The sequence below is a fragment of the Diospyros lotus genome, chromosome 12 (assembly GCF_014633365.1).
Source record: "Diospyros lotus cultivar Yz01 chromosome 12, ASM1463336v1, whole genome shotgun sequence".
Lineage (NCBI taxonomy): Eukaryota > Viridiplantae > Streptophyta > Magnoliopsida > Ericales > Ebenaceae > Diospyros > Diospyros lotus.
The window spans coordinates 13,556,479-13,577,264 of NC_068349.1; the positions used below are offsets into that span (position 1 = coordinate 13,556,479).

Consider the following 20,786-nt stretch of genomic DNA (forward strand, 5'->3'; position numbering starts at 1 on the left):
AGATATATATATATTTTCTTTTCTATTTATATGTTAAATATATTAGATATATATATATTTTTCTATTTATATTTATATGTTAGATATATATATATTTTCTTTTCTATTTATATGTTAGATATATATCTAATATATATATGTAATATATATATTTTTTTTCATGCCACTTTCAATTTTGATTTAATTGAAAATAACATCAAGTTACATCACAAAGTTAAAAAAAATCAATAGTTTTCCTTAGTCCGCCTAAGCCCCAGCCTGGCGCCTAACACGTTTTAGAACACTGATTTGCTATGAAATTCGTTGATGCCTTTCATTGAATAGGGAAGCCCTTTATATAGCCCCCTTTGCCCGCCAATCTTTGGTAGTTACAACCCTAATAGCCCAATTGTTATCCTTCCAACAATACTAACAGTCCCCTTCATCCATCTAATTGCCACCAACAGCTTAAACCATTCGATTGCCACTAAATAGCCTAAACCAACTACAGTTGGAACCATCTATTGTTACAACCATAGTAAGTAAAAATACACATTTGCCTCGGGACCCATAGGGTCCTAACAATTACACCCCCCCCCCCTCCCCCCCTTTTAAGCTTTCTTGTCCTCAAGAAAGAGAGAAGCCAACCACTTTTGTTCTTCCAATCTTCCACGTTGATTAACCCGACTGCTGACTATTACCTACAATTGCCCGCCTTATGGTTGGATCTCCTCTTCTTCTTTAATGGTTTGTAGAGAAAACAGTTGCGCCACCTAGTTCAGCCCTGATTTAATAGTCTTCCTCAACCTCTTCCTGGTTATTATCTTGCACACCCCACTGTCCACGCTCCCCATCAAAGTTACTTGCCTCCTATCTTTCATAATCATTACTTCCAACTTGTTGAAATCGAAGCTGATGGGACTAATGGTCTGCATCTAATCAACCCCCAACACCACATCATGACCTTCAAGTTTCAATAATTGTAAATCTGTCAATAATGCTTTTCCTTGAATTTTCCAGTGAAAATTCATACAAGCCATCCTACTAACCATCTTTTCGCCATTAGCAACTGTTAATGTTAATGGTTGCGCCCTCGTGGTCGTACACCCCAACTTCTTCGCTGTTTCTTCCCATATAAAGCTGTGTGTATTTCCACCATCAATCAAAACCATCAATTTTAGATTTCTCGCCATCCCTTTCATCTTTATAGTCTTACTATTCACCAGTCCCCTTAATACATTAAGGAGATTGCTCCATCCTCCGGTTCTTCTGGCACAACCTCTTTCTGATGTGGAACGTCATCCGGCGTGAGCATTTCTTCACCTCCTTCCAACATTAATAGTTGTTTTTTACACTAATGCCCCTGTATGTATTGATCTCCACGCTTCTAACACTGGCCAGCCTACCTTCACTGCTCAAAGATCCTGGATATGCCTTCGAACGACGGATTTCTCACTATCACAAGCAGAACAACATTGCCCTTCATATTTTGGCCAAGCTTTCCTGCTTCCTTACCCCAGCAGCCTCCTGAACAGATTTTGGTTGTTGCATCTTGACCGCTGGCCTGAGTTTATTGTTTAGGCCGCTAATGAAACTTGAAACAAAATAGGTCTCACTTGACCTCGGATTCATTGTATGCATAATAAACTTAAGTTCCTCAAACTTCTCTTGGTATTGCTGAGCCGTTCCCACCTGTTTCAACTTGTTAAACTCTTTTACAACATCTGTCAAATTCCGATCACCAAACTTGGTGCAAAATTCCTCAACGAAATCTGACCAACTGCTACCTCCTTGCGATTCATACCAATCTTGAAACCAGGAATTGGCCACGTCGTTTAGGTAAGTCGATGCTAAGATGATCTTTTATGCCTTGGAATTTGATACAGAGCGAATAGTTTTTCGCATCAACGGATCCACCAATGTGGATTCTGCCCTCTAAACATTGGTAAGTCCAACTTTGCCATAGGAAATTGAGGATGAGAGTGAGCGACCTACACTCCCGGCCTCCTGCATGTCACTCGATCCCCAATTAACTCACCCACCACTGCTGGCTCGACCTCCACCTCCAGAGATTCCGCCAACCTCGGGCCTGGTCCAATTCCAATCAGAACTAGTTCTGTCCTTTTCTTCAGAGGAAAATTAGAAGATAATCACACTTGATTTTGCCCTGTGAACATCAACATGAGGCTTTGCACCTGATCGCGCACCTCACGGATTTGACTTGCTACCTCTTTGTGCATTTGAGAAAAGGCTTGATCCAACCTATGATTGATCACCTCAATGATAGCTTCGATCTTTCCTTGCATGTCCGACACCGTCGCATTAACTTGTTGAAGTTGTGCCTCCATCTGCTTCATTCACATTCCATCCGCCATTGTTTCTGTTTGAATTAAGTTGTCGTAGGCCAAGATTCACGCTTTTTGGCAGCCCTTCCACAATTTGAACACCCAGCGCCTACTATCACCAGTTCATTTTTTTTGGAACATCGCTGAGTCGACTTGGACTTCTTTATTTGACTCCAAGATTGCTGTTGGTCTTGCTTGCCTAATAGCACTAAGTTGACTTCGCCTCCTTTATTCGCCTAATTGTGTATGCAGTTTCTGCTGCAATAAAAACTTGAGGCTCTTGTGGTTAGTCCTAATAATGAACTGACTACCCTCCAAATAATGTCTTCACTTCTCTACTGCTATCAAAACCGCCAGCAGTTCTTTATCATAGATACTCAATCCCAAATGTTTAGGGGCTAAAGCTTGGCTAATAAAAGCTAGTGGCCAACCCTTATGCATCAATACAACCCTTATTCCCAAATTGCTAGCATCAGTTTCCAGCATGAATGACTTGTTGAAATCTGGTAAAGCTAGGACTGGGACTTTGCTCGTGGCTTTTTTCAACTAAACAAAAAGCTTCCTCAACCTTAGGATTCCAATTAAAACTATCTTTCTTCAATAATTCTGTTAGAGGCTTGCTGATGATTCCATAATTCCTGACAAACCTTCTGTGGTATTTGGTTAATCCCTGAAATCTCCTCAAGGCTTTTATAGTAGCAGGCCTTGGCCAAGAAATCATGGAAGCCACTTTCTTAAGGTCTGTGCTTACCTCAGAACCATAAATGGTATGTCCAAAATACTCCACCTGCCTTTGGGCAAAGGCACACTTTTTCTTAACATACAATTAATTCAGCCTAAGTACCTCAAATGTAGTTCTCAAGTGGTTAAGGTGTTGAGCAAAAGAATGGCTACATACAATAATATCATCAAAGAAAACTAAGATGAATTCTCATAGGTAAGGTTCAGAAATCTGGTTCATGAGTGCTTGAAAGGTGGCTGGGGCATTAGTTAGCCCAAAAGACATAACTGTAAATTCATAATGCCCATGGTAAGTTCTAAAGGCTGCTTTTGGTATGCCTTCTGGTTTCATCCTTTTTTGATGATGAGCAGATTTTAGGTCCCATTTGGTGAAAACTGCAGCATGTTTTAGTTCATCTAAAAGGTCCTCAATAATAGGGATTTGGAACTTGTCTTTGACAGTTATGGAGTTTAGTTGACAATAGTGAATACAAAATTGCCATAAACCATCTTTCTTCTCGACAAGTAAAACTAGTTAAGCAAAAGGACTAGGGTTGGGTTGAATCATAGATTTTTATAGCATGTCCTTCACCAATTTTTCAATTTCAGTCTTTTGAATGGGTGGATAATGGTATGAACGGATGTTAACAGGTTCAATGTTAGGTTTAAGGGAAATGGCATGGTCAAATGGTCTTTTAGGTGGTAAGGAAGTAGGTTCTACAAATAGGTCCTCAAACTCAACTAAGAGCATGTGTAAGAAGTCAAGTTTGTGTACCTCCCAGTTGGATTGAATATGGCTGCTGACAGTCAACCTTCGCTCACCACCTTGTTCCTGAGTTCGTTCCATTTTGTCCATGGCATGTATAGAAAACAGTTGTGCCACTTGTGACAGCTTACTTTTGAACATCTTCTATAATCTCTTTCTGGTAATCATCTTGCATATGCCTGTGTCTAGGCTGCCTGCAAGAGTCATCTTCCTCTCATCCTTCTCATAAGTGACTTCCATTTTGTTGAAATCAAAGTTGATTGGGCTGATAGTCTTCATCCAGTCAACCCCCAAGACTGTCATAGCCCCCCAACTTTTGCAGCCTCAGATCAGTGTCAAATTCTTCCCCATGCATATCCCACCGGAAACCAATACTAGAAGATTGCTGATCACTTTGCTGCCATTGCCCACAGTCACTGACAATGGTTGCATGCAAGTGAGTTTGCATCTTAGTTTATTGGTTGTATTCTCATCCAAGAAGCTATGTGTACTCCCACTGTCAATCAAAACCAACAGTTTATAATTGTGCACCTTCCCTTCCACTATGGTTCCACTCACTTATGGTGCACATTCAATTTGGGTAGCTAATTCTAACTATGGTTCCACTCAATTATGGTGAAACTGCCTATTTCTTTAAAAAAAGAAAGAAAATTATTGTTAGATAGCTTCAAACATGTGCATAACGTTATTTAAGCCTCCATCTTGCTTCCCTTCACCCTTTCTCTTTGTCTTATCTTTGTTTCTCAACTTATTTTCTATTGGAGTGATGTTTTTGTGAGTTCTAACTTTGCTATTTTATCAATCATTCTCAGGATATGTATTGCTTGCATTGATTTTGCATGGAACCTGATGCAACTAATTGGATCATCTGTCTTCAGTGTGAGTAGCACAACAGATGTATTGACCCTTATTTTTGTTTACATGTTCTACATGATTTTTTATGGGAAAGGATGTGTTTGTGTTGGGAGTCAGAGGTGCACCATGATAGTCGTATGTCAAGTATTGTATGATTGTGTAGGACTATAAACATTTTATTTTTATATGCATTAGCAATATTACAAAATTGTTATATCTATTTGTAAATAGCCTGTAGAACCTTACAAACAAGATGTACATGTATCCATGTAGAGCTAGGACATAATTGTTCGTTAATGTTTTGGCAAAGTGATGTACCTATTATGTTGGCTTTGGCTTTAGAATTCATTTAGCCATCCCCATCTAGTAGGATTAAGGCTTGTGATGATGATGATGTTTTTTTTTTTTGTTTTTACTTCTTATAATTGAGGAAATATTCTCTTGTTTCTTGCTTTCCTCAAGGCTACTTTATTTTGGTTTATTAAAGACAAAAGTTATATAAATGTGGGGTTTCATTTCTAACATTTATGGCCAAGGAAAAAAGATAAAACTTTGAAGAGTGGGATTTGACTTGATATAAAGAAACCTGATGTTCATAATTTGGTAGGAAATCTCTGCTTATTTTGGTTCAAAGATGGTCCAAGTTTTTGAAGAGTGACTTTGGTGACTTTCATGTTCCATCCAAGCTAGATTGTATGCTTGCGCAAACTAATTGTGAGAATTGAACTACTGAAGCTGAAGTATAGTTTATTGAGGTCTATGATATATGCTATGTTTGTGAATTAAGGAAACATCATTTGATATGGGCAATGATTTTTCATCAATATGTTGGACACTAGATCTTTAAGTTATTTGCTTCATCTGGATTTTGTACACCTTACCATCGTCATAACTACACACTATCCTAACCAAATTAAGGTAGTGTGTAGTTATTGCTTCATCTAGAGCACTAGTCTCATTTTGGTGTAAGGATTTTTTTTCACCTTAGACTTCCATTATTGCTTTTGATTTTTTTTTTTTTTCATCTTCTCTCCTTCCTCCAAGGTCATTATTAATGATTTTTGTGGTTTTTGAACTTTAGGAGGAGCAAAGGAGGCTTGCCTTGTATGCTGCATTGTTTCTACCATTTAGAAATACTACATATAGAGACAACAAATCTAAAAAGGTACACCCCCCACCCCCCCCCAAAAAAAAAAAAAAAAAGAATCCCCCCAAGAAAAAAAATGCGCACAAGCGGGAAAGGCTGCTCATTTTTTGCCCTTTCTCATTTGAGTTTCTACATGACCTAGTAACCTGTATGTCTTGTGTGCCTGTTGTTTATCCTGTTTTGTTGATATAGGAACTCTTTTTCAGATATCCAACTTCTATGTATATGCTACTAAGAGTTTTGCAGTGTAACTATCGATTTTTTTTTTAATTGCCTTGTGGATTAATATTTGTGCCGATCCCATTTTAATTAGTACCAGTTCCAGTTTGAAATTTTATGATGCTTTAGATATGCTGCTTTTTTAGGTTTAATTTTGCAAGGATGATTGCTTTTGTTACTTGTTAATCAAATTAAGGGCTATGCCACTATCTGTGGTTCTGTCTATTTTCCAATGCCTAAAAGTAATTTTGTCTAGCCAATTTTTTCTGGTTAAGACACATGTATAGGTGGGAATTTGGTTACTTGGAGAAGTTAAAAAGCCTCAGTCAAGTGCAGAGGCATAGTGTAGAGCTATGGTACTATTACTATGGCTTAAAAAATTGATGGAAGAATTGCTCAGAAGGGAAATGTCTATTTTGCAATAACCAGGCTGCCATTAGTATAGCTTACAACCCGGTTCAACATGATCAAATAAAACATATCAAAATTGATTGACATTTCATCATGGAGAAAATAACATATCAGATTTTGGATGTTTTTCATGTGATCCCAGAGGTCATTCCATCCCTTGGTTTGCAAGTTGGGCTGTGTGATATCTATGCACCACCTTGAGGGGGAGTGTTGACCAATATTTGGTAGAATAGTTTTCTCTTCCATGGCTGATGCATTTTCTTTTCTTTTGGTGTGAAATACTTTCTGAGTGTTAGATGCAGCTTAGTAGTGTTGCACATGGTGTTGTTTCTGTTGTATATATAGTTAGATAATCTGTTTATAGAGCTGTATATATACCTAATAGTGAATAGAGAATTCAATACTTCTTTTTCCCTCCATTTCATTGTCTCTCTCTTTGTGTCTCCCTTCTCACATGGTTTCAGAGCTATAAGAGTCTGTTGCAATCTAGGGTTTTTGTATGGTTATTGCATCCTAGGGTTTCTATTGTGCTATTTGTTCCATTCTGAAGTTTGCACAATCTAAGTTCTAAAGTTGGGATTTATTAAGGTTTTGATTTGTTAGGGCTTTGATTTGAGATATAGTGATAGGCAATTGATTGTCTCTCCTAATATTTCTTCAATCCAAGTTTTCACATTTGGGCAATATTATCTCAAGTTAGTTTGTCTCACCTATGACTCTAGTTGAAGGTTCTAAAGCCATTCACACAGGTGGTAAGGCTGATATAGTTCCATCAATTTCTCTTAATTGTGTATTGCATATTCCCAATTCTCCACATTTCTATTAGTTGTTTCACTTGGTCCCTTCATTGTCAGTGTGAATAAAATAATAATCTGTATTATACCAAAAGTGTATAATACAAGAAAATATGTACACAAGTATTTTAAGTTAATTACACTAATACCCCCCTACTTATACTTATTTTATTTAACACTCCCCCCTTAAGTTAGAGCATATATATTGAGCATGCCCAGCTTGATATAAATGTAATTCACATGAGAACCTCTAAGTGACTTGGTGAGTAAATCAACCAATTGATCGTTGGAACCCACATGTATCGTAACTACATCCTCAGAGAGCACATTTTCTCCAACAAAGTGGCAATCAACTTCAATGTGTTTGGTTCTCTCATTAAACATAAGATTAGAGGCAATATGTATTGCAACCTGATTGTCACAAATCAATTGCATAGACTTGACTTGTGTAACTCCTAACTCCTCAATTAACTGTTTTAGCCACATTATTTCACATATTGTTACAATTATTGCCCTATATTTAGCTTTTACACTAGATCTGGTGACAACAGTTTGTTTCTTACTTTTTCAATAGACTAGGTTTTCACTCACAAATACACAGTATCTAGATGTGGATTGCTTGTCACTACGTGATCTTGCCCAATCAGCATCCATGTATCCCACTATCTAGCTATGTCCATGATTCTGATACAATACACCCCGATCGAGAGCAGCCTTAATATACCGAAGAATACAAATCACTGCATTCTTGTGACTGTCACAAGGTGAATCCAAGAACTGACTTACCACACTCATAGCAAATGAAATATCAGGATATGTGATTGTGAGGTAATTAAGTTTTCGAACTAGGCGCTATCGCTCCCCTTGTCCCGGTAATACTCTGATATTCGGATCCATAGGTGTATTTGTTGGCTTACATCGAAGCAACCCTATCTCCTGTAGCATATCCAAGGCATATTTTCTTTGAGAAATATAGATGCCTTACTTTGACCGAGCTACCTCAAGACCCAAAAAATATTTCAAGGAACCTAGATTTTTAGTTTGAAACTTTTGGTGAAGATGTGCCTTCAATTTAGTGCTACCAACATCATCCTCCCTGTAAGTACTATATCATCAATATATACCACTAGAAGAATGTGGCGGCCAGACTAAGAGCGATAAAAAACAGAATGGTCAGCTTCACTACGAACTAACCCAAATTTAAGAATTGAACTAAATCGACCAAACCAAGCGCGATAAGATTGTTTTAAGCTATATAAGGATTTTCAAAGGCGACACACCATCCCAGATTCCCCCTGAGCAACAAAGCTAGGATGTTGCTCCATATACACCTCTTGTAAATCGCCATGAAGGAAGACATTTTTTATGTCTAGTTGATGAAGAGGCTAGTGAAACATAGTAGCAAGGGACAAGAAAAGATGAATAGAGGATATCTTAGCAATAGTAGAAAATGTATTGCCATAATCAAGGCCAAAAACCTGAGCGTATCCTTTGGCAACAAGGTGAGCCTTAAGGTGATCAATTTGGCCATTAGGACCAACTTTAATAGTGTAAATCCAGCGATAACCAATAGTAGACTTACCTTTGGAAAGAGGTACCAAGTCCCAAGTCCTAGTGGAATGTAAGGCAGATATTTCTTCAACCATAACAGCCTGCCACCCCTGATGGGAAAGAGCTTCAGGAACAAATATAGGAAGAGAAACAAAAGATAAAGAAGAAACAAAAATAGAATATCTAGGGGACAAAGATTTATAACTAACAAAATGTGAAATGGGATAGAGAGTAGTGCAATGATGAGTACCTTTATGAGGTGCAATAAGTAAGCCAAGATCAGAAATCAAAGGCGACACACCAAAGGAGGAAGAACTAATAGACACAAAGATCGAGGCGAGAGGCAGAGGACGGTGGAGGAGAAGAGGAAAGGTCAAGAAAAGGAACAGGCAAAGATGAGCTAGTAGACATAGACTTGGAACCTCAGACGAGGAGAGAAAATAAGGAGATGACTTAAATAAGGGAACATCCGTTGAAACAAAATAGCGAGCTAATTGAGGAGAGTGGCAACGATGCCTTTTCTGAAGGCGTGAATAACCTAAAAAAAACACATTTGACAGAACAAACGGATAGCTTATCGCAACCTGGGGTAAGATGGGGAAGAAAGCAAGTATTCCCAAAGGTACGAAAATGAAGAGAATATAAGGCAACCTGAGGAAAAAGAACAAAATGAGGAATCTGGTGGTCATTAAGGATAGAAGATGGCATTCGGTTAATTAAGTAACATGCAGCTAAGACAACATCATCCCAGTATTGAAGCGGAACATGCATATGAAGAAGAAGCATGTGGGCAGTCTCAATTAAATGATGATTTTTTTGTTCAGCCACACCATTTTGTTGTGGGGTTCCAGGACACTAAGTTTGGTGAAGAATCCCATTGGCTGCCATATAGGATTTAAATGGTGAGGACAAATATTCAAGAGCATCATCACTACGGAGCACACAAATAGGCACATTAAACTGAGTTTGAATTTCAGCACAAAATATAGTGAAGACAGAAAACAATTCTGAATGTGTTTTCATTAAATATAGCCATGTAATTTGAGAAAAATCATCAATAAAGGTTACAAAATAACGAAAACCGTCTTTTGAACTGACATGACTGGGACCCCATACATCCGAATGAACCATTGAAAAAAGAGAACTAACACGTTTATTGACTCTACTCTGGAAAGAACTACGACTATGTTTCTTAAGTTGACAAGACTCACACTCTAAGGAAGAAATACTAGAGAGGCTAGGAACTATTTTCTTGAGATTGGGTAGAGACGGGTGCCCTAATCGACAATGGATCTGTAGTGGGGAAGCAGTCGTTGTGCACACCACTAATGAAGTAGGGTGAGACAGATAGTGCAGTTTGTGAGACTCAAGCCCCGTGCTAATTGTCTGTCCAGTCCTTTGATCCCGGACAAGAACAAAATCAAACAAAAAAGTTAAGACTACAAGTGAGTTAATTGACATAAAGTAAATTAAAAAGACATTGTGGTAAATGTAAAACAGATGACAATGGTAAAGTAGGATGGGGTGATGTTGTGCTAATACCCACGACTGAGGTGTGAGAGCCATCAACTAGTGTAACAGAAGGTAGAGACTTCAAAGTTCGAATATGAGATAGAAGAGAACGATTACCAAACATGTGATTGGTGGCGCCAAAGTCGAAGATCCTTGGGCCAAGAAAAGATGAGAACTGAGTAAAACAAGTAGTAGGGTTATCGGTGTGAGCAAGGGATGTGACAAGTGAAGTGGCCTATTGTGTTGCCCGAAATTGAAGGAACTGAGTATACTCCCCCTCGGAGATGGTCATTGGTGAGGAATCATTAGGTGTGATAGGCCCCTGACCTGCAGAATTGCCAACAACAATGGTAGCAGTACTAGCTGCTTGAGGTGGGCGACCATGTAAGCAACAACAAGTCTCCTGAGTGTGACCAAGAGGATTACAATAGGAGCATTGGGGCCGAGGATGCCCACCGCAACAACGACATGATACGGAAAGAACAACCCACTGTTCTAGCTGATCTGATTTGGAGGGTTAATTGGGTCGCCCCAAATCCAGATTGAGATCTGGGTAAGATAGGCCAAGATCTGGGCAGCAAGCTTGGTTGCTGCTTTAATGGATGACCAAGAGCAGGATGATGACAACAAGAGACAGAAGACTGACAAGGATGATGCGAACGATAAGGATCAGAAACGTGACAAGGCAAATGACTGTGGAGGCCGAGGTCGACGACAGCTAGCGGCGACGAATAGTGGTTGAGACGTAGGCGACAACGAAGGCTAACGATCGTGGAAGCTGAGGTCGATAGTGGCTAGCGGCTAGCGACGATGATTGTGAGGGGGTAACCACCAAAACAGAGGAGGAAGGCCAGCAATCACGTGATGCATTTCAAATCTGGCAGAGCCTTTTCATCATCCTTTGCAGGCGGTCGGAGAAGACAACCAGCCGCGTTGAACAGAGGTCGTGATGTCAGTCGGAGGTGGTAATGATAGCGATGGCAGTGACTGAATCTAGGGTCAGGGTTTTTTTCCTTGACTCTAATACCATGTGAATAAAATAATAATGTGTATTATACCAAAAATGTATAATACAAGAGAATATATATACAAGTATGTTAAGTTAATTGCACTAATATCCCTTACTTATCTTATTTAACAGTCATGTTATTTTTTTTCTAATTATATTCTTGTGCAAGATCGGTGCTCAATGGATGCTCTTTTTGATCTTGTCATTATCTATGCCAGCTACTTATCCTACTACAACAACACCTCATTTTTTAGAGTCATTCCCAACTTGGTCATTCTCACTTGTCCACTCTTTGGCAGATGGTTCCTTGTCTTGATTGATTGTTCTAGAGTGTGAGTCTTGTCAATTAGGCAAGCATGATTGTTCTTCTTATTCTAGTCATCTTTAAAAGTGAGTTGATATTCTTTTTGATCTTGTACAATCCGATATTTATTGTCCTAGTAGAGTCAAGTCTAAACAAGGTTTTTCTTATTATGTTCCATTCATTAATGATCATTCTCAGTTGTACTTGGCTCTACTTATTCAAATATCGTACTGAGTTGCTTTCTCCGTTCACTACATTTGAAATGAGATTACTTAATTTGGTTGTTCTATTCGTATTCTTCAAAGTGATAATGATAAGGAGTATTGTTTTGTAGCTTTTTATCTCATCTTGAGGTTTTGGTCATCAATCCTCTTGTCCTTTTACTCGGTGAACTAAAACGCGCGGCCGCTGGCTGTCGCGATTATAGCCAAATCGGACACCTTAGGCACCGACCCGGCTAATCGGTACCAGGCGGTGCCTAGGCGGCCAAGGCAAACACCTAGCCGCGTGAACTGCCTGGCCGATTATTGCCTAATCGGCCGCCTGGGCCGCGCGAATCAATTTAGTATAAATTTATTAGGGTTTTGTTTCCCCTTGCCCGTTACCCCTTCTCTCTCGCGCGCACCGCCACCGACAGTCTATTGTAGAGACGTCGTCGCCTTTCTCGTGCTCGCATGCCGCCACCATCTCGGTCTCTTGCAGTTGTAGAGTCGCCGCCACCACCGTCTCATGCTCGCACACTGCCACACTTTGGTTGTCTCTTGCAGCTTCATCTTCCTCACTCATCCTCCGCCTCATTCGGTCAGCAGTAAGCAAGCAACAACAACGCTTGCTTATTAATTTAGTATTAAGCAAGCAGTAGCAGCAACAACTCACCCTCCGCCTCATTTGCCTCTTTTGTTTTCTTTTTGCTTTTTTGTTATTTAATTTAGTATTTATGTTAATATTTGATTATTTGTTATTCAAATATTTATTAATTATTATTATTAATGTTTTAAAAAATTTAATATTTGTTGTTTTTGTCTTATTGAAATTTGAACCTAGAACTAATCTACAACAATTGTTTTTTCATGCTTAATTTTATATTTCACTTGTCATTCCATTATTGTTATATTATTGGTTTATGTTGCATTATTGATGCTTTTCAACTTTGATTTAATTGAAAATAACATCAAATTACATCACAAAATTAAAAAAAAAAAAAAAATAGTAGTTTTCCTAGGCCCTGCCTAGGCGCCCTAGGCGCTAGGCCCCAGCTTGGCGCCCTACTTGCGCCTAGCGCCTTTTAGAACACTGCTTTTACTCCAAATTAAAATGTGGTAGCAGAATGTAAAACCATCATCTAATTGAGATTGCTCTGACTCTTCTACTTCATATGCATGTTCCAATTTCTTTCTAGTATGCTACTATTCTCACTTCTTATTATCTAATCAACCTGGTGCCACCCTTTATTTTGAGTGAGCCCATTCCACACACTTTACTTTTTCCTTGTTATCCTATCTTAATCTCCCTCGTGTTCTTGGTTATACTTGTTTTGTGCACCTTATCTCACCTAGTTGTGGTAAATTAACTCCTTGCTTTGTTAAATGTGTGTTTCTAAGTTACTCTCATTTTCAGAAAGGATACAAGTGCTACTTAAACAAATATTCTTGTAAGAAATTCCTTGACTTTTCACCTTCAAACAATCGGTTGTACATAAGATATATACAAGAGATCTTTCTATTCTATTCTATACCAGAACAAAAAACTACCAAAAAACTAAAAAATAGAAAGTTGACCTAAGATAATTCCTCCAATTCAAGAATTTAATCCTTTCAATCATTCCTTTCAAATCAAGGATTGATTTCCAAATTCCAACACTACTCACGTGATCTTGGTTAATGCTCTCTCGTTTGATGTCACCTTCTTGGAGTTTACTCCATTTCTCTCTTCACCATCTGGTTCTTCTTCTTCCCATCTTGATGATGTTTTTCTTGTCCCATCTTTTCATCCTCCAATCCTCTTTGTTCTAGCTCCTATTGTTCTCACTCCTTGTCAAACTTACAATCGCCATTCTAGACCACTATCATCGTATTATTGATGGTGATGCTCCTTCAGACTTATGTGTTCCTACATATGGTACTATTGTTCCGTCTCCCTCCAGTTCTTTCCATGCTCCTATTTGTCGTGGTATACCTTCCACTTGGAATCCCCATCCCATGTAAACTTTTGTGAGCCATCAACGTTTGTCACTTATCCGTTCTATTTTTGTGTTTGCTCTTTTGTTTCTATTCCTAAGACAGATGTCAAGCCTTTCACCTTGGGTGGTAACAAGCTATGGATGAGGAGATGTTTGCCTTGCTGGCTAATGAGATGACGCATGTGACCTTGTACCTATCCCTCCAGGGAAATTTGTTGATTGTTGGTTGGTTGGTATTTATGTTGGAGATCATAAAGAGTGATGGTAGATTGGATGTTTAAGTTTAAAAAGGGAAGATAGGGTGGTTGAAAGAATTCAACATTTAAAAGATGAGGCAACCTAGTAGATAAGATAAGATAAGCTCCAAAATTCAAGGGAATAATATAGCTTGAAAGAGGACGATAATTCAACATTTCAAATATCAATTACTGTTATCAAAATTTGAATTTATTTATGTTTTCTAGGAGATAGTATAGATATTTTGTACTTGTATAAATACCCCTACTTGGATTCAATAACATTTCAATTAAGCCTTCTCCCTAATTCCTAACATGGTATCAGAGCTTTAGAGAACTCTCTGTGGACAACCCTTCTCCGGCCTTCATTGTCGATTATCCCCCTAACCTCCAGCCTTAATTGTTGTTCAGTTTTCCGGTCTTACCTCTAACCTTTATTGCTATTTAGTTTTTCGGCCTTCATCGCCGTATCACTAGTTGCCCAAAATTTTTTAGCAACCCAAAAGGGTCATCCATGTCAACCAAAGTTGTCTCTCACAGCATTGCAGAAGTATCGGCAAACCTAGTCTTTCATGAACTGCAGCAAATTAGTGTTGCATACTAGCTCACTGGGAAGAACTATCTAAAATGGTCACAACTGATCAAAACCATTTTAAAGGGTAAAGGCAAACTCAACCATATCATCGAAAGTGGTCTTAAGGAAGAAGGAGATCCTAGTTTTGTCTCATGGGATGAGCAGGATTCAATGATTATGGCTTGGCTCTGTAGTTTTATGTCTCTAGAAATAAGTGACACATGTATGTTCCTACCAACTGCAAGGGAGGTTTGGGAGTTAATATGACAAACTTATTCCGAAGTCAAGGATGCAACCCAAATCTAAGTTGCGGATCAAAACTATGTCAACAAAGCAAGGAGAAAAGACTGTCCTTGAGTATGTAAACTTGCTGAAGGGGCTATGGCATGAAATGGAACAATATTGGGTGATAAAGATGGAGGACAGTAAGGATGCTAAATTGATGAAGACATTCATTGAAAAGGATCACACATATGATTTTTTGGCATCACTAAATGCAGATTTTGATCATGTAAGAATTCAGATCTGAGGTAAAGATGATCCACCCAATCTCAATGAAGTAGTTTCAATTATCTTGGTAGAAGAAAGTTGAAGAGGAGTGATGTTGAAGATGAAATCATTGGAGACATCAGCCATGTTGCCAAAAACTACAACCCGAGGACCGAGAGAAAATTGGAAGGCTGAATCCAAAACAATAAGTGGGGAAGATAAAGACACTCTATGGTGTACCTATTGTAACAAATCGAGGCATACCTAGGAGAAATGCTAGAAACTAAATGGAAAATCACCCAGCAAAAATTGGAAGGCTGAATCCAAAACAAGAAGTGGGGAAGATAAGGACACTCTATGGTGTACCTATTGTAACAAATCAAGGCATACCTACGAGAAATGCTAGAAACTAAATGGAAAATCACCCAACAAAGAGTGGGGAACCAAAGGAGGACATAATAAGCCTCACAAAGGGTAAGCATACCAGGCGACTACACAACAAGGAGCAAAGAAAGGCTTAGAATCAACAGATCTCAATAAAGAAGAGGTTGAGAAGTTGAATGTCATAATCAAATTATGATAATGGGCAATTCTCCTGTGACAGAGAACAATTGATGGGATTAGGGGAAGAGAAACATAGGAAAATTGAAAGGGAAAGGGGAGAGAGAGAATTGTATTGATAATTCTTCAAAAGATGCTCTAGGGGCGGTATTAGTCTATCTCTTATACTGACCCGTCTCTCTAATAGGTGCCAAGGGAAACTTGCCCAATTACAATATAGTTTGAATTTAAAACAATTTGAAAATTAGGCATAACTACCTAACCAACCTTCTCGCTTATTAATACTTTGACCAATTACAATTCTACCCTTGCTAATTCCTTATTCCCGTGACAATTCCCCTCATTTTCAGCAGAAGTTCGTTGCAAACTAGTCACCTTAGGGAATTGTTTTGAGTATGTCAGAAAGGTACTCCCACGTGCTATTCTTCGGATGGAGATTAGACCATTTGACCAAGACCTGCACCAATGGGGCTCCCTGTTGGTATATGATCCTCCTGTCTAGGATTGCCATAGGTTCCAAAGCCTCTATAGGGTTTGGTAGTAAGGTTGGCAAAGTTGTGCTTACCACATTGGCTCCTGCTGACTTTTTTAATAGCGACACATGAAACACAAGGTGTATTTGAGAATTAGGGGGTAGTTAGAGCTTTTAGGCTTTGCCTTATTCTTGCCAGTAAAGGATAGGGCCTAAAATACTTTGGGCTCAGTTTGGAGTGCTGGCCAAAAGCCAAAGTCTTCAAACGGCCTTGTCTGAGCTTGAGATAAACCCTATCCCCAACCCCAACCTCAAAGTTTGTGTCACTCCTCCTTCGATTAGCAAACTGCTTAGTTCAGTTCTAAGCATTTCCCAATTCTTTCTTTAACACCTTAAGCACTTGTTGCCTTATAAGAATCCATCGTATCCACTGTCACCTCTCCTGTTAAGGCCAGTAATATTTGGGGTTTATAACTTTACAAGGCCTTAAAAGGAGTCATCTTGATGACACTATGGGAGGGGAGTTGTCACAACCCAAGGGCAAATATGTAATTAGTGAGTTGGTATAATTGTAATTAGTTCCCAAGCTGCACATGGCCACTTGGGAACCCACGACAAAGAGTGAGTTAGTAGGGTTCTTTGGATTGTAACCATTTCCTATAAATAAGAAGCTTCTAGCGTGGATGGGGATTATGCCACAAATCCTTTCCCTCCAATTCTGTCTCTCTCTCTCTCTCCCTTCTGATTTCCGGTTCTCTTCCTTCTCGCCACTTCACTTTTCTTCCTCAATTACATAAGAATACCCCAGTTGGATCCCCGATCTAACATTTGGTATCAGAGTCGGCGACCTGTCGGAGCTGCAGATATGGGCTGAAGGAACACGAGCAAACAAAACGGAATCTAGATTGGACACCATGGAAGTTAGGATGTGTCAGAATAAGGAGTAGGTAGAGGACCAGCTGGAGATTTTGGAATTAGGCCGATTTACTCATCAAGTTGCTTAGAGGTTCTCGTGTGAATAATATTTGTACCAAACTAGGCATGCTCAATATATATGCTCTAACTTGAGGGGGAGTGTTAAATAAGATAAGTAAGGGGTATTAGTGTAATTAACTCTAAATATTTGTATGTATATATGTGTATATACTCTTGTATTGTATATTTAGAGATATACATAGATTATTTTATTCACATAACACCACTGTTAATTGGTATTGGAACAATTGTAGTGGTTGGAGGCACTCCCCTGCCACCCTGATTATTCCTTCCCCTTATCTGGAGAGTCTCCGGATTCATGCTCCTTATCTGCCATCTCTGTTTTTTCATCAATGCTTGCACAACCAACTCTTATAGCCGTGCACACTTCGCGGCCTGCTTGATAGTTGATGTTGCATCTTAACAATAGGCCCCAACTTTTCATTTTATCCACTCACGAAGCTTGAAACAAAGTGGCCCTCTATTAGATGTAGATTCAAAATCAACATAAATGATTTGAGCTCCTAAAATTTCAATTGGTAGGATGTATTGATCCTTTGCGTCGAAGCTTATTGAACTCTTCCACTACGTCCATCATGTTCTTATCCCCAAACTGTTCACAAAATTCATCCCGAACTCAATCCATTTGCAATCATCCTTAGCACCAATCCAACATTGGAACCATGCGTCTCCTGCATCATTCAGGTAGGTAGCAACGAGAATTACCCTTTGTCGTTCAGGTACCTAGTAGAAACTAAACATCCTTTCACATCTGCGCACCCACCAACGAGGATTAACTCCATCGAACATGGGGATCTCCAACTTTGGAAATGGAAAACCAGGTTGATGAGGAGCAACGTGAGTTCCAACTTCATCTTGTTCTCCCTTACTACCATCGGATTTACCTCGAATTCAAAGGCATCCTCTACTCGAGAGGTTGGTTTATGTCCTGGTAAGATCGAGTCAGATCTCTCTCTAGGAGGACAATCTGGAGTGAGTCTCATCATTTGTTGGCTCGTGAACATTCTTACAAACATCTGCATCTACTCCTTTAGTTGGTTATGCTGCTCTCGGCTCTCTTCTCTCCAGCAATCCATGGCTCCTTCAATTCGCCTTTCCACAACTTCCTCCATGGAAGTTTCTATACCTCCGATCCTAATTTGCATATCAGTGACCGTTGTGGCCTGTTGCAATTGTGCCTCCATCTGCCTCATCCACATACCATTAGCCATGTTGAATTTTGGAATTGATCGCCTCCCGAATCGTGATCTAATACTAAAATGTCATAATCAAATTCTGATAATGGGCAATTCTTCTGGGATGGAGAACAATTGAAGGGAATTGGGGAAGAGAAATAGAGGAAAATTGAAAGGGAAAGGAGAGGGAGAGAGAGAGAGAATTGGTGGGGGAGAGAGAATTGTATTGATAATTCTTTAAAAGATGCTCTATGGGCGGTATCAATCTATCTTTTATACTGATCCATCTCTCCAATAGGCTCCAAGGGCCACATGCCCAAGTATAATATAGTTTGAATTTAAAACAATTTGAAAATTAGGTCTATCTGCCTAACCAACCTTCCTGCTTATTAATACTTTGAACAATTACAATTCTAGCCTTGCTAATCCCTTATTCTTGTGGCATTGAGGAATTTTTTGGTAGCCCTTGAGAAACCATGAGGTACTTGTTCATTGGTACATTTAGGTATATATCTCACCTCTCACTGTTTAACTGCCTGAAAAAAAATTGTTTAAAACATTCATGGATTATTGACCCTAGCCACAAATCATATAACCCATGCCTATTATAATTTCAGCACTTATACTCCTTGTCTTAGTAATAGGAAAATAGCCATTACATAGGGCTCTTTGACCACTGTAGCTGGAATAGGAAATATAAGACTCAGTCCAAATCTCACACTTAAAATTGTCCTTCATGTTCCTAAACTATCCACAAACTTGGTATCTATCACCAAGACTTCTCGAGACGTAAATTGAAAAGTTACATTTTTTTTTTCCAACACATTGTTTATTTCAAGATCAGGACTCAGGAATGATGATTGGATGTGCTGAGGAAAGGGACAAATTATACTATCTTGATGTGCCTAAGACACCAGACATCAGCAAGTAGATACATCCCCTCACTCTCCTCTCTGAACACCATCAATCCGCTACTAAAGACCTAATCTGGCTCCACCATTATAGGCTAGGTCATCCCTCCTTTACAACTCTTGTAGTTATCTTTCCTTTCTTGTTCAAAAGATTAGAAACTAAACACTTTGTGTGTGAGATATGTGAGTTAGCTAAACATAAGCGTTCAGTCTTTCCCCTTATCAATAAAAGAAGTTCAATTCCCTTTAAATTGATTCATAGTGATCTCTGGGGTCCTGCTCCACTTCCTAGTCTTTTTGGAGCTAGCTAGTTTGTGACATTTATTGATGATTGTACTCGAGCGACTTGGTTGTTTTTGCTCAAATTCAAAAGTGAAGTCAGTATTGTATTCCCTATCTTTCTTTCCATAATTAAAACCCAATTTGGTGTCCAAATTAAACAATTTCGTTCAGACAATGCCAGAGATTACTTTAATCACACTCTTTCAACCTATTTCCAAGGGAAATGGATCATTCATGAGTCTTCTTATGTCCATACTTCTCAACAAAATGAGGTAGCTGAAAGGAAAAATGGTCACATTCTCTCCACAACCTGGGCACTACTATTCCAACGAAGTGTGCCAAAACATTATTGGGGGGAAGTAGTTCTCACAACCACTCGCATTATTAATCGCCTTCTTGCTCGAGTATTGAAGCACCAAATCCCTACAAGTATCCTATCACACTTTTACCCGCATTGTACCATTACTCATCATCTTGCTCCTAGAATATTTGCGTGTGTCTCCTATGTTCATATACATGGTGTTAGAATTATTAGTATATATTATAATTATTGTGTGTTTTATTTTGTAATTAGATTAAGCCCATAGGTTTAGGGCCCATTATGCTAATTATAAATAACAAGCTAAAAGAGGCTAGTCTCTTAGGCTTTTCTTTCCTAATTATTTTCTCACATGGTATCAGAGCCACTGGTGAGACAAAAAAAAAACCTAGCCGTCGAAACCCTAGCTGTGCATCGTTTTCCTGCATATTTTAAACCCTAACCGTCACTACCTATACCGAAGTCACCACTGTCCGGCCACCAACTCACCACACCACCACCACCCTCGAGTTCACCGCCTCCATATCAGCCGACCGCCGAAGAATCGCAGCCGCCAAACAAGCCACGCGCCACCGCCACACGCTGCTTCCAACTCCACGCGCCGGCGCGTGACAGCGCGTCTACGGTATTCTTTCGCCGGATTCTCCAGATCTGACCGCCGACGATCCGTAAAGCTATTTCTGGTATCAAAGTCCTCGACATGTCTGACTTCAATGATGCGATTTCTGCCGGTGCTACTCCCGCTTCGATTTCTGCCGCTGCCCTTACTGCCTCTCAATCCTTTGCTGTCTCCAATCTTGGGACAACCAATATTACCACTATCAAGTTGATTGGGTCTGCAAATTATCTCTCATGGGTAGTCTCTGTCAAAATGTGGTTCAAAGGGCAAGGTCAAGCTGATCATCTTACCACGAAAGCTGAAAGTGTGCCAGAAGCTAATCGAGCGAGATGGGAACAAGTTGATGCCTAGTTATGTAGCC

The 20,786-nt window shown here is 39.3% G+C and overlaps 1 protein-coding gene across 2 annotated transcripts in view; it reads left to right on the forward strand.

Annotated features, from left to right (window-relative positions):
* Positions 1-20,786, forward strand: part of LOC127786617 (tRNA nucleotidyltransferase cca2) — a 122,253-nt gene that overhangs the window by 69,417 nt on the left and 32,050 nt on the right. The window contains exons 9-10 of one of the 2 annotated variants that reach the window (XM_052314123.1): positions 4,623-4,689; positions 5,747-5,830. In XM_052314123.1, coding sequence (XP_052170083.1) covers positions 4,623-4,689; positions 5,747-5,830 — 151 coding nt within the window. The remainder of the gene's footprint in view (positions 1-4,622; positions 4,690-5,746; positions 5,831-20,786) is intronic. The other variant, XM_052314124.1, reaches the window with a different exon arrangement.